Here is a 13,052-nt window from a genome sequence, read left to right as displayed (position 1 = left end):
GGGCACCCTCATAGATATCATCCTAACCAACCTGCCCTCCAAATACACCTCTGCCGTCTTCAACCAGGATCTCAGCGATCACTGACTAATTTCCTGTGTCCGTAATGGGTCTGTGGTCAAACGACCACCCCTCATCACTGTCAAACGCTCCCTAAAACACTTCTGCGAGCAGGCCTTTCTAATCGACCTGGCCCGGGTATCCTGGAAGGATATTGACCTCATTCCGTCAGTAGAGGATGCCTGGTTATTCTTTAAAAGTTCTTACCTCACCATCTTAAATAAGCATGCCCCATTCAAAAAATGTAGAACCAGGAACAGATATAGCCCTTGGTTCACTCCAGACCTGACTGCCCTTGACCAGCACAAAAACATCCTGTGGCGTACTGCATCAGCATCGAATAGCCCCCGCGATATGCAACTTTTCAGGGAAGTTAGGAACCAATATACACAGGCAGTTAGGAAAGCAAAGGCTAGCTTCTTCAAACAGAAATTTGCATCCTGTAGCACAAAATCCAAAAAGCTCTGGAACACTGTAAAGTTGCTCCCAAGGATGAACCAGACTTGTGGAGGTCTACAATTTTATGTCTCAAATTATGTCAATTAGCTTATCAGAAGCTTCTAACGCCATGACATTTTTTGAAATATTCCAAGCGGTTAAAAGGCACAGTCAACTTAGTGTATGTAAACTTCTGACCCACTGCAATTGTGATATAGAGTATTATAAGTGAAATAATCTGTCTGTAAACAATTGTTGGTACAATTACTTGTGTCATGCACAAAGTGGATGTCCTAACCGACTTGCCAAAACTATAGTTTGTTAGCAAGAAATTTGTGGAGTGGTTGAAAAGCGAGTTTTAATGACTCCAACCTAAGTGTATGTAAACTTCCGACATCAACTGTACATTACAAAAAGTATTATTTTCACATGACTAGTGAAATTCACTCTACAGTGGATTGTTCATTTCATTACCTTATGAAAACATGCTAATAAGAAATTACATTCACATTTTGTACACAGCTGGAAAATATACATTTTCAGATATTTCCTGTACCTACCACACAACATCAAGCTAATTGGAAAATCTGCCACCATAGCAACACAACCTATGACACCCTCTGCGGAATGTTTGCAAGTTATAAATATTCAAGTGTTCCCCTTGATGAATGAGGAACAAAATTGAGCATAGCCGCCGGTCCACCTTAGCAGGACATTGACATCATGGCTAAGTTCTCCTGTCGTCATAGTTACGCTGTTTTAGGATTTCCCCACAGCTTCACACAAAAGAGCAAAAAGCCCCGTTGTTCACATCAATTCCCAACCGTCTTGTAAACGACAACTTCAGCCCAGAAACCAAGGAGCTGATCAAGGCCTAGGTGATCGTTCTTCATTTAAACATCTGGATAGTATGAGTCATCTGAAGGCAGAAAACAGGTTCTTACTCTTTAGCGCGTCCACATCCTGATCTATCGTTTGTTTCCTGCTACATCAACTGTGACTGGGCCACCATGAGACGGGTGTAAACCACATCCTCTTCCTGGTATCACATGGCATGGAAGTATGTGAATGTACTGAACGTAACTGACATGTTGAGTCCATTTCAAAGATGGCCCGTCATCAAACCAAAAAACGGTTTCTAAAAAGAGAACTACCTCTTGTTGAGCGAGACGATGTTCACGCCATTCTCTTGATAGTGAAATGCTTTTCAACAAAATAAAGCTACATGAATTTCCTCTCAAAGAGGACTAAAGAACTATCAAGGATAAAAGTGCATTCCTGTAGAGAAAACCCATAGGAACCTAAAACAACTATACTCAAACTATCCAATCAAAGGTGGATGGAAATAAAATGTATGGCTAGTATAGATATTAGATATTCTCCTCAGATGTGAAACTGGAGTGTGTTGAAGTCTTTGTATTTCATTAAGGATCCCCATTAATTTCTGCCAAGGCAGCAGCTACTGTTCCTGGGGTCTAGCAACATTAAGGCAGTGTCCTCCACTCTAACAGACGAGCTCTCCCTCTTAGCCTCCAATTCTCAACTTCACCAATGGGTTTGGCCCCCATGAAGCCCTACTGTACAAGGCCTTTTCAGGTCATCACCTCAGTCATATAGAAACAGACTGCTTTTTCTCAATGAGTGCCGTACGGCATGCTAACCTGCTAACCAGTAGCTGCAGAGCCAGGGGGGAGAATAGGAAGCCACGTATGCCCCGGATAACCTAGTTATGTAAGTCAAACATTTGCATAGAGGCCTTTATTTAACAATGTGCCAGAGAGCATCCTCTCATTATCACATGCATGGCTTCCCATGCCTGGCCAAGCCTCTGGACATGGGGACTGTTGGGGGGACAGGGCACTCAGTTACCACAGTCCTGTGTATGTTTCTACAACAGCGAGTGTTTTAGTAGCCAAATAGGCCCATATCTAAGACATTTAATCTCACTTCAGATTTTTCTGAGCCAGCGGTTGGTTTTAGTTGTTGTACCCAGTTTCTAATATAACTGAAATGTATCTCCGACTTTCTGGATTCTGCTATCTCACAGTGCCTTGTTTTGGCTAGCTGCCAACACAAGACAATTTTTCTTAACGTCTCCAACATGCTGTTGAGGTCGCTCTCGTCTTTTATCATAGTATAGTAAATGTCCAACTGTCAGTTTCACTGGACACCTACTGGTATGTTAAGGGAGGTGCTGTATTTTTAACACTGGCTAACAGGGTAAACAATTTTTTTTACTACCGTTACACAGGCGTGTTAGAGTTCGGTATCTAGCCTGTAATGCTCTACTAGGTAGAATTACAATAGAACACTATGTGAGGTCTTCGCTTCATTCATAAAGCTATGTATTGTAACATATTGGAGGTAGATGACATGAAAAAAATCATACAACCATGACCAACTGTCCCAGAATCAGTGTCTGACAGACAGGCCTGTGGGTATAAAAATGTGAGTCAACAGACCAATGCCTGCCAGGAAATGCAGCATCACTTCACACCCAAATACTTTCCCCTGAGAAACCTGAGCTGTCTGCCATGCTTCGCAACAAGTAAACAGCGAGTGGGATAACATCTTCAGGCCAGCCTGGAGATTCCTTAGATATCGCTATGCAACCTCACCCAGGCATTTCACAATGTCACATAGGAGGAGGTGGGCTGATGTGACTCTCCCTTGTTCTGGCCTGGAGCCAGAGACTAGCAGAAGAACCTGGAAACAATCCTAACTGGTTCTGCCTCATGGCACCAAAGGACAGTTACTTGTTTTCCACTCCACATCCCCTGATATCTCTGGGGGCAAGCTGTTATATAAAAAGGGCAAAAGAACCTGGGATACTTTACTAGTAAAGCTTACAAGAACATAATCCATAAATAACATCTGATACTACTACTAGCCCACCTAAAATAACTACAACATTCTACACCACTGTTGAAGGTGTAGCCCTGGTTGCACTGGTCCCACCCTTAGCAGCTTTGGCAGAAAGTATTTTCAACCCCTGAAAAAAGGGGCAGTATGGACTCTGCTCAGGCGTCTTTCTACACCTACTACGCTAGGTTACAAACGACCAAGCGTTTCAACAGACGAGGTTGGGTCGAAGACTATAAAAATGCATTGTGGTTTCTAGCCAGCATAGGTTAATAATTACCAAGAACAAGGGAGTGGACATACAGAATACTACTGAAGAAACCATTCGTACTACTGCCATCCTCCAGTTACTGTACCAGTGGACCAGAAAAGAGACACCCAATGGTCCTTCAATACCTGGCTGCCTTTCTTCGGAGTGGAGTAGCTTAAGTAATATCCTCTATTAATAACCACTGTTTTTATTTACTGGCACAGTAAGAAGGTCCGGGTCTGACCTTTCATGTCCTCCCCCACTGCAGGGCCCTCAGGACGAGCGAGCACGCGCGCCCACACACACTGTTGGTGCCCCTCAAAGTGGATGATCGCCTCCCTACGTGATTATTTCTTGTGAAGTGCCAAATTTTCTTTACAATTTTGTGAAGTGCGGAGGTCTCTCTAGAATTTTCACATCAAGAGAGCAAGGAGGAGAAAAATAATAGAAAATACATATTTCTGTCTCTCTGCGAGGCTCTTCCTGTGGCAAGTTGTGCAAAATGACAGATTGCGAGTGTGAAATCCAAGTTATTTAGGGGAAATGCTAAGCATAATCAAAAACCTATTCAAATACAAACACTAAAACAATGTGAATGTTATCCATCTCAAAAGGGTAGGCAACACAGTTGTATGTGCAGTTGAGGCTGATGATATCACAAAATGGACTGTCTGTTAGACAAATGTATTGATCGCGGGGCAGATTGGCCTCAATTGATCAGCAATGCAGTGTGTGCTGTTCATGTGTGTAAACATCACTGCGGTCGGTATGTTTAACTTTTAAGATGCACTATGCAGAAATCACGCCGCCATTTCCTGGTTGCTAAAATTCTAATAGTTGCTAAAATTCAGTCTGTGACAAAATAAGCAAGTACAGTGTAGACTAGAGAATCATTGTACCATCTAAACCGCTGTTGTATACCGTTTCTGACCAAAAGTGTGTGGACACCTGCTCGTCGCACATCKCATTCCAAAATCATGGGCATTAATATGGAGTTGGTCCGCCCTTTGCTCCTATAACAGCCTCCATTCTTCTGGGAAGGCTTTCCACTAGATGCTGGAACATTGCTGCAGGGACTTGCTTCCATTCAGCCACATTAGTGGGGTCGGGCACTGATGTTGGGTGATTAGCCCTGGCTCGCAGTCGGCGTTCCAATTCATCCCAAAGTTGTTCGATGGTGTTGAGGTCAGGGCTCTATGCAGGCCAGTCAAGTTCTTTCACACCGATCTCGACTAACAGTTTCTGAATGGACCTCGCTTTGTGCACGGGGGCATTGTCATGCTAAAAGGGCCTTCCCCAAACTGTTACCACAAAGTTGGAAGCACAGAATCGTCTAGAATGTTATTGTATGCTGTATTGTTAAGATTTTCATCCACTGGAACTAATGGGCCAAGCACAAAACATGAAAAACAGCCCCAGTCCATTATTCCTCCTCCACCAAACTTTAAAGTTGGCTCTATGCATTCGGGGAGGTAGCGTTCTCCTGGCATCCGCCAAACCCAGATTCGTCCGTCGGACTGCCAGATGGTGAAGCGTGATTCATCGCTCCAGAGAACGCATTTCCACTGATCCAGAGTAAAATGGGAGCGAGCTTTACACCACTCCAGCCCTCGCTTGGCAATCTTAGGCTTGTGTGCGGCTGCTCGGTCATGGAAACCGATTTCATGAAGCTCCCGGCGAATAGTTATTGTGCGGACGTTGCTTCCGGAGGCAGTTTGGAACTCGGTAGTGAGTGTTGCAACTGGAAAGATGACTTTTATGCGCTACGTGCTTCAGCACTCGGCGGTCCCGTTCTGTGAGCTTGTGTGACCTACCACTTTGCGGCTGAGCTGTTGTTGCTCCTAAACGTTTCCACTTCACAAAAACAGCACTTATAGTTGCCCTTGGAAGCTCTAGCAGGCAAGATATTTGACAAGCTGACTTGTTATTCTACTGCCAATGTTTGTCGACGGAGATTGCGTGGCTGTATGCTCGATTTTATATATCCGTCTGCAACGGGTGTGGCTGAAATAGCCAAATCCACTAATTTGAAGGGGTGTCCACATACTTTTGTATATACAGTGCATTCAGGAAAGTATTCAGAACCCTTCCCTTTTTCAACATGTTACAATACAGCCTTATCCAAACAACCTACACACAAAACCCCATAAATGTCAAAGCAAAAACAGGTTCAGAAATGTGTGCAAATGTATGAAAAATGTAAAATAACATTTACATAAGTATTCAGGCCCTTTACTCAGTCTTTTGTTGAAGCACCTTTGGCAGCGATTACAGCCTTGAGTCTTCTTGGGTATGACGCTACAAGCTTGGCACACCTGATGCATGAGAGCATCAGCTGTTCCGGACGACTGTGGGATAATGCTCTCCATAGCCGACGTGAGTAAGACCTTTAAAGGTAAACATTCACAAGGCTGCGGGGCCAGACGGATTACCAGGACGTGTGCTCCGGGCATGTGCTGACCAACTGGCAGGTGTCTTCACTGACATTTTCAACATGTCCCTGGTTGAGTCTGTAATACCAACATGTTTCAAGCAGACCACCATAGTCCCTGTGCCCAAGAACACTAAGGCAACCTGCCTAAATGACTACAGACCCGTAGCACTCACGTCCGTAGCCATGAAGTGCTTTGAAAGGCTGGTAATGGCTCGCATCAACACCATTATCCCAGAAACCCTAGACCCACTTCCATTTGCATACCGCCCCAACAGATCTACAGATGATGCAATCTCTATTGCACTTCACACTGCCCTTTCCGACCTGGACAAAAGGAACACCTACGTGAGAATGCTATTTGTTAACTACAGCTCAGCGTTCAACACCATAGTACCCTCAGAGCTCATCACTAAGCTAAGGATCCTGGGACTAAACACCTCCCTCTGCAACTGGATCCTGGACTTCCTGACGGGCCACCCCCAGGTGGTGAGGGTAGGTAGCAACACATCTGCCACGCTGATCCTCAACACTGGAGCCCCTCAGGGGTACATGCTCAGTCCCCTCCTGTACTCCCTGTTCACCAACGACTGCATGGCCAGACATGACTCCAATACCCTCATTAAGTTTGCAGATGACAACAGTGGTAAGCCTGATCACCAACAACGACGAGACAGCCTATAGGGAGGAGGTCAGAGACCTGGCCGTGTGGTGCCAGAATAACAACCTATCCCCCAACATCACCAAGACTAAGGAGATGATTGTGGACTAGAGGAAAAGGAGGACCGAGCACGCCCTTATTCCCATCGACGGGGCTGTAGTGGAGCAGATTGAGAGCTTCAAGTTCCTTGGTGTCCACATCACCAACAAACTAGAATGGTCCAAACACACCAAGACAGTCGTGAAGAGGGCACGACAAAACCTATTCCCCCTCAGGAAACTAAAAAGATTTGGCATGGGTCCTCAGATCCTCAAAAAGGTTTTACAGCTGCAACATCGAGAGCATCCTGACTGGTACGGCAACTGCTCGGCCTCCGACCGCAAGGCACTACCAAAGATCTGGAAATCAGCATTTGTCCTACCACTTTTAAAAGGGGGAGATCCAACTTTAAATAATTATAGGCCAATCTCAAAGCTGTCACTCCTGGTAAAAATACTTGAAACCCTTGTAAGTGAACAGCTAAAATAGTTTTTATTGACTAACTATTTTATCAATGTACCAATCGGGCTTCAGGAAGAAGCATAGCACAATTACAGCAGCCATGAAGGTTTTAAATGATATCACTGAAGCCCTTGACAAAAAACAGCACTGTGTCTCACTTTTTATTGATCTCTCTAAGGCTTTTGATACAGTTGATCATGCTATACTAAGGCAGAGATTGTTGAGTGTAGGTCTTTCGGAGCATGCAGTTGCATGGTTTGCTAACTATCTGTCTGATAGAACTCAGTGCACTCAATTTGATGGGCTTATGTCTGTTATATTGTCTGTCCATAATAGTTTGCCCCAAGGCTCTGTACTTGGTTCAAAATGCACAACTTCATTTTGATACTGTTATTTACTGTTGTGCCTCGTCTCTTACAAAAGCTTTCCAGAACTTGCAAACTGCTTTTTATACTGTTCAACATACCTTGTGTCAATTGAAGCTTATCCTCAATACTGACAAAACTAAATTAATGGTGTTTTCTAAATGCAAGAAATAGACCGCTGAACATTTCACCTATTACTACCTGTCAGGGCAAGGAGATTGAGGTTGTAACCTCATATAAATATCTTGGAATTCTAATTGATGACGGCCTCTCTTTTAAATTGCATATTCAACAACTTACAAAATAATTGAAGCTGAAATGGGGATTTTATTTTAGGAATAAGGCCTGTTTTTCTTTTGAAGCCAGAAGGAGGCTAGTATCAGCTACATTTATGCCTTTACTAGACTATGGGGATATTTTATATATGAATGCTTCCACTCAGTGTTTGAGATCAATTGACACTCTTTACCATGGCACTTTGAGATTTATTTTAAACTGCAAAACCCTTACGCACCACTGCACTTTGTATACCAGGGTTGGCTGGCCTKCTCTAGTCACTCGTAGGCTCAGTCACTGGTATAYTTTTATTTACAAAGCCATTTTGGGTTTACTACCTTTTTATTTGGGCATTTTTATTGTTCAGAAATGTGGTGGGTACTCTCTTCGTTCGCTGGACTTTATCCTGCTAACTGTTCCAAATGTCTGAACTGAATTTGGTAAAAGGGCTTTTATGTACTCTGCGCCATCGTCTTGGAACACCTTACAAAATACTTTTAAACTGGAAGAACTTGTCCCGATTGGTGTTTTTAAATCACTGATGAAGGATTTTGAGGCTGATTCCCTGACCTGTCAATGTTTTTAATTTGCTGTTTTTGATTTTGTTATACTCTTGTGAATTCAATGGTTTTTACTAGATTACTTGTAGTTTTTCATGTTGTCTGTCTGTAATTTTTGTAATGACTTGGTGCTGCCTATCTTGGCCAGGACGCTCTTGAAAAAGAGATTTTAAAACTCAATGAGCCCTTCCTGGTTAAATAAAGGTTAAAACAATAAACTACAGAGGGTAGGGCGTACGGCCCAGTACATCACTGGGGCTAAGCTGCCTGCCATCCAGGACCTCTAAACCAGGCGGTGTCAGAAGAAGGCCCTAAAATTTGTCAAAGACCCCAGCCATAGACTCTCTACTACAGCATGGTAAGCGGTACAGGAGCGCCAAGTCTAGGACAAAAATGCTTCAACAGTTTTTATCCCCCAAGACTCCTGAACAGGTAACCAAATGGCTACTCGGACTATTTGCATTGTGCCCCCCACCCCAACTCCTCTTTTACGCTGCTGCTACTCTCTGTTTATCATATATGCATAGTCACTAACTATACATTCATGTACATACTACCTCAATTAGCCCGACCAACCGGTGTCCCCGCACATTGGCTACCCGGACTATCTGCATTGTGTCCCGCCACCCACCAAACCCTCTTTTACGCTACTGCTGCTCTCTGTTTATCATATATGCATAGTCACTTTAACCATACCTACATGTACATACTACCTCAATCAGCCCGACAAACCGGTGTCTGTATGTAGCYTTACTACTGTCTTTCTTACTGTTGTTTTTATTTCTTTACTTATCTATTGTTCACCTAATACCTTTTTTTTACTTAGAAATTGCACTGTTGGTTAGAGCCTGTAAGTAAGCATTTCACTGTAAGGTCTACACCTGTTGTATTCGGCGCAGGTGACAAATGAACTTTGATTTGATTTGACACCTGTATTTGGGGAGTTTATGTTCGATCGGGTTCAAGTATGGGCTCTGGCTGGGCCAMTCGCCCGAAGCCACTCCTGTGATGTCTTGGCTGTGTGCTTCGGGTCATTGTCCTGTTGGAAGGTGAACCGTCACCCCAGTCTGAGGTCCTGAGCAGGTTTTCATCAAGGATCTCGGTACTTTGCTCCGTCCATCTTTCCCACGATCCTGAAAAGTCTCCCAGTCCCTGCCGCTGAAAAACATCCCCACAGCATGATGCTGTCACCACCATGCTTCACCTTAGGGATGGTGCCAGGTTTCCTCCAGGTGTGACGCTTGGCATTCAGGCTAAAGAGTTCAATCTTGGTTTCATCAGACCAGAGAATCTTGTTTCTCTTGTTTCTCATGAGAGTCCTTTGTATAGCTTTTGGCAAACTCCAAGCGGACTGTCATGCCTTTTACTGAAGAGTGGCATCCGTCTGGCCACTCTACCATAAAGGCCTGATTGGTGGAGTGCTGCAGAGATGGTTGTCATTCTGGAAGGGTCTCCCATCTCCACAGAGGAACTCTGGAGCTCTGTCACAGTGACCATTGGGTTCTTGGACACCTCCTAGGTAGCCAGCTCTAGGAAGAGTCTTGGTGGTTCCCAACTTCTTCCATATAAGAATGATGGAGGGAAATGTGTTCTTGGGGACCTTCAATGTGGCAGACGTTTTTTGTTACCCTTCCCCAGATCTGTGCCTCGACACAATCCTGTCTCTGAGCTCTACGGACAATTCCTTCGACCTCATGGCTTGGTTTTTGCTCTGACATGCACTGTCAACTGTGGGACCTTATATAAACAGGCGTGTGCCTTTCCAAATCATGTCCAATTTAAATATACCACAGGTGGATTCCAATCAAGTTGTAGAAACATCAAGGATGATCAATGGAAACAATTTAAATGATCATAGCAAAGGATCTGAATACCTATGGGGTATTGTGTGTAGATTGATAAGGAAAAACATTTAAATACATTTTAGTTTAAGGCTGTAATGTGACAAAATGTGGAAAAAGGGAAGGGGTCTGAATACTTTCCGAATGCATCTTTTCCATAACCAAATATATTGTATTTTTAGCTGGTGTACAAAACCGAAAGTAAAAGACGCACTAAAAACTTAGCAGGAAGCATAGAAATAGCACATAACAGATCTACCACTTCTTAGACTTCCTTTCAATGAGTGTGTGTGTGTGTGTGTTTCACTATTTTTTGATCATCATAGGGCTAATCTCCTGCGCATGCCGACACCCTAAGAACCCAATTCTTATTGTCCTTCCATATCTGATCTTTTTTTCTGACTGTCCACACTCAGTTTTACATGTGGCCCCTATCAGATGTGTGCATTCACATTGATGTAGCCTCTGAAGTATCACACATACTCAATTCTCATTTCCTGTCACTGTTCCTTTCCATTTTGGGTAGTTGTCGTGGTAACRGCAGGTCATGTGCTAAAAATCTGAGCTCCAGACTGAGGTCACATATGAAGCATCAGAGTTGTTTCTACTAAATGTGTATGTGATCAATAAAATGTTATTTGAATGAATGCAAGCATGACTAAGTCGTTTTGGATAAAAGAGTCTTCAAAATGGCATATATTATTATTAAATGACTGACTCATCAAAGCAGAAAAGGACAAAGCTGATAATTTACTCAATCACTAACCACCTCCCTGAAGGATCATGGCAAAGCAGGGCCAGGGCTCAAAACAAGGCAGACAAACAGCAATCCCATTACAAATCTACAAACTGCTCATCTCAGTCATTGGATAATCAACTTCAGTAMCAACTGTGGAAATCTGATTATTAGAAAAAGACTCATTATACATGTGCTTCAGTAGAGCAGCTCCAGTACATTTGGCGATTGCACTCTTTCCATTAGTACCCTTTGGTGCTAGACAGAGGACAATGGGCTCTGCAATGAGGACCAGCCACCAGCCCATACCGCTGACATGTAGCCTGCATCCCAGATGGAGGGCTGAGGTGAAATGAAGGCCACACACCACTTCTGTACTTCCATCTCCTCAATGTGTTGAATAATATCATGATGTTTTTGGGATATCCGGATAGTCGTAATAGATGCAACATCAAATTGTTGTAAAGAAGCTAGATAGCCAATACTCCATTCATATGAAACARCCTACCTGTTGGTTGATCATTGTAGCCTAATCCTTCTCATTTAGCCAACGTAATTCTGTAATTTCGCATTGATTCTGTAATTTTCCATTGATTAGAAATCTCCCAATTAACTTGCTACACGTGGAGCCTCTGTAGCGCCGCTACGTGTGAAATGTGTGTAGGCTACCTGTGCGTCTTTTACAAATGGAGCGCACTCATAAAAACTCTATTTTATAAAAATGACACATTTAATGGTCTATCCTTGTAGGCTATGTAGCAATGTCACAGATAACTTGACAAAGCATTTATTGTTAAAATAGGGATTTTTTTTTTTCTCTCTCAAAAATGAACACTCTACCAAGTAATCAAATACTGACGTCCGTTCGGATATTTSAATGACTGTGCCCATTCTTATATAGGACTATAGTCACTCACAGATAGTATGATCACTGACGTAGCTACAGTACTAAGCTAAAGTTGATCTAATATAAGAGCCAGATGTAATAGGGCTATATGATCAAATGTAATTCTGCAGCCAGGGGAGCCCTGAAGGCAAGACCAATTACATTTACACACACATCCTMATGAGTTCACCAACTAACAGACAACTTGAACATGAAAGACAGATATCCAAAGCTGCYGTGTGTATTGCCAAATCAACCAACAAACATGTGAAGAGATTTTCCCTTTTTGCAAATCAAAACCTTACTGCTAGAGGTTTTACAAACTTCTCCTTAAACCTAGACTGAATAATTATGAAATACTCACGTAGGAAGTGCTTTTCCAGTAAGGCAATTTCCAGGTGGCCTTTCACCTCATTGAGTCCATCTGTCTCAGTCCTCTGATAGTCCTGGATGGCTGCGGCCATAGCAAGTGTCCCCGGACCAGCCTGGATGTGGGCACACACACACACAAACACACACAAGAACACGCAGTCAGGAGAGAAGAATAACCTCCCTACCAATGTGAGCTACTGTGGACACCTGCACACAGCACCTCAAAGCTCACACACACACACACACACACACACATAGATAAATGCAGGCAAGCTGACTGCAGAAGACTCCATTTCACCTTGCAGTTTCTCCCTGCACCATCCAGCCTAGCTCAAACTGTAGTGCAATTGTGTATGCAGACTATCATCTGAATCATGACCCAACACACAGAGAGAGAGAACGCGAGAGAAACTAAGAATATTGTGAAAGTACACAATGATAGCCACAGAGTTACATTGAGATAGTAACTAGTGTTGGTACTGTGCTACTCAAAAAGAGGGGAGGAAAACATCTAAATTACTTTATTTCAGATCCTCTCAGCAGGGGGAAAAGAATAAGAATATGCAAAGACAGCTTGTGTCAGAAGGTGGGAAATCAGTGCACTTTAGTAACGATGAGTGGGAGAGGAAGATACCACAAGCCCAGCTCTGATTAAAAGGTCCCCTCTCAGATGAATAAAGCTAGTACATTTCGACAAGGGATATTATAATTCGCTACTGTACTACAACGTACTGTGTAATTTATGAATAAGACTCGTCAAAGCCAGGTCTCAAGTCTTCCACTTTTACACTGAAACAAGTTAGCAACAATGACTG

General features: G+C 43.3%; 1 protein-coding gene across 3 annotated transcripts in view; it reads right to left on the bottom strand.

Annotated features, from left to right (window-relative positions):
• LOC111971913 (GRAM domain-containing protein 4-like) overlaps positions 1-13,052 on the bottom strand; it is a 52,643-nt gene that overhangs the window by 23,483 nt on the left and 16,108 nt on the right. For all 3 annotated transcript variants that reach the window (XM_023998696.3, XM_023998698.3, XM_023998697.3), the window contains exon 3: positions 12,230-12,350. In XM_023998696.3, the coding sequence (XP_023854464.1) occupies positions 12,230-12,350 (121 nt within the window). The remainder of the gene's footprint in view (positions 1-12,229; positions 12,351-13,052) is intronic.

This window comes from Salvelinus sp. IW2-2015, linkage group LG13 (assembly GCF_002910315.2).
Source record: "Salvelinus sp. IW2-2015 linkage group LG13, ASM291031v2, whole genome shotgun sequence".
Taxonomy (NCBI): Eukaryota; Metazoa; Chordata; class Actinopteri; order Salmoniformes; family Salmonidae; genus Salvelinus; species Salvelinus sp. IW2-2015.
Note: the sequence above shows the minus strand (reverse complement) of the source record. Positions and strands in the feature narration are given on the sequence as shown.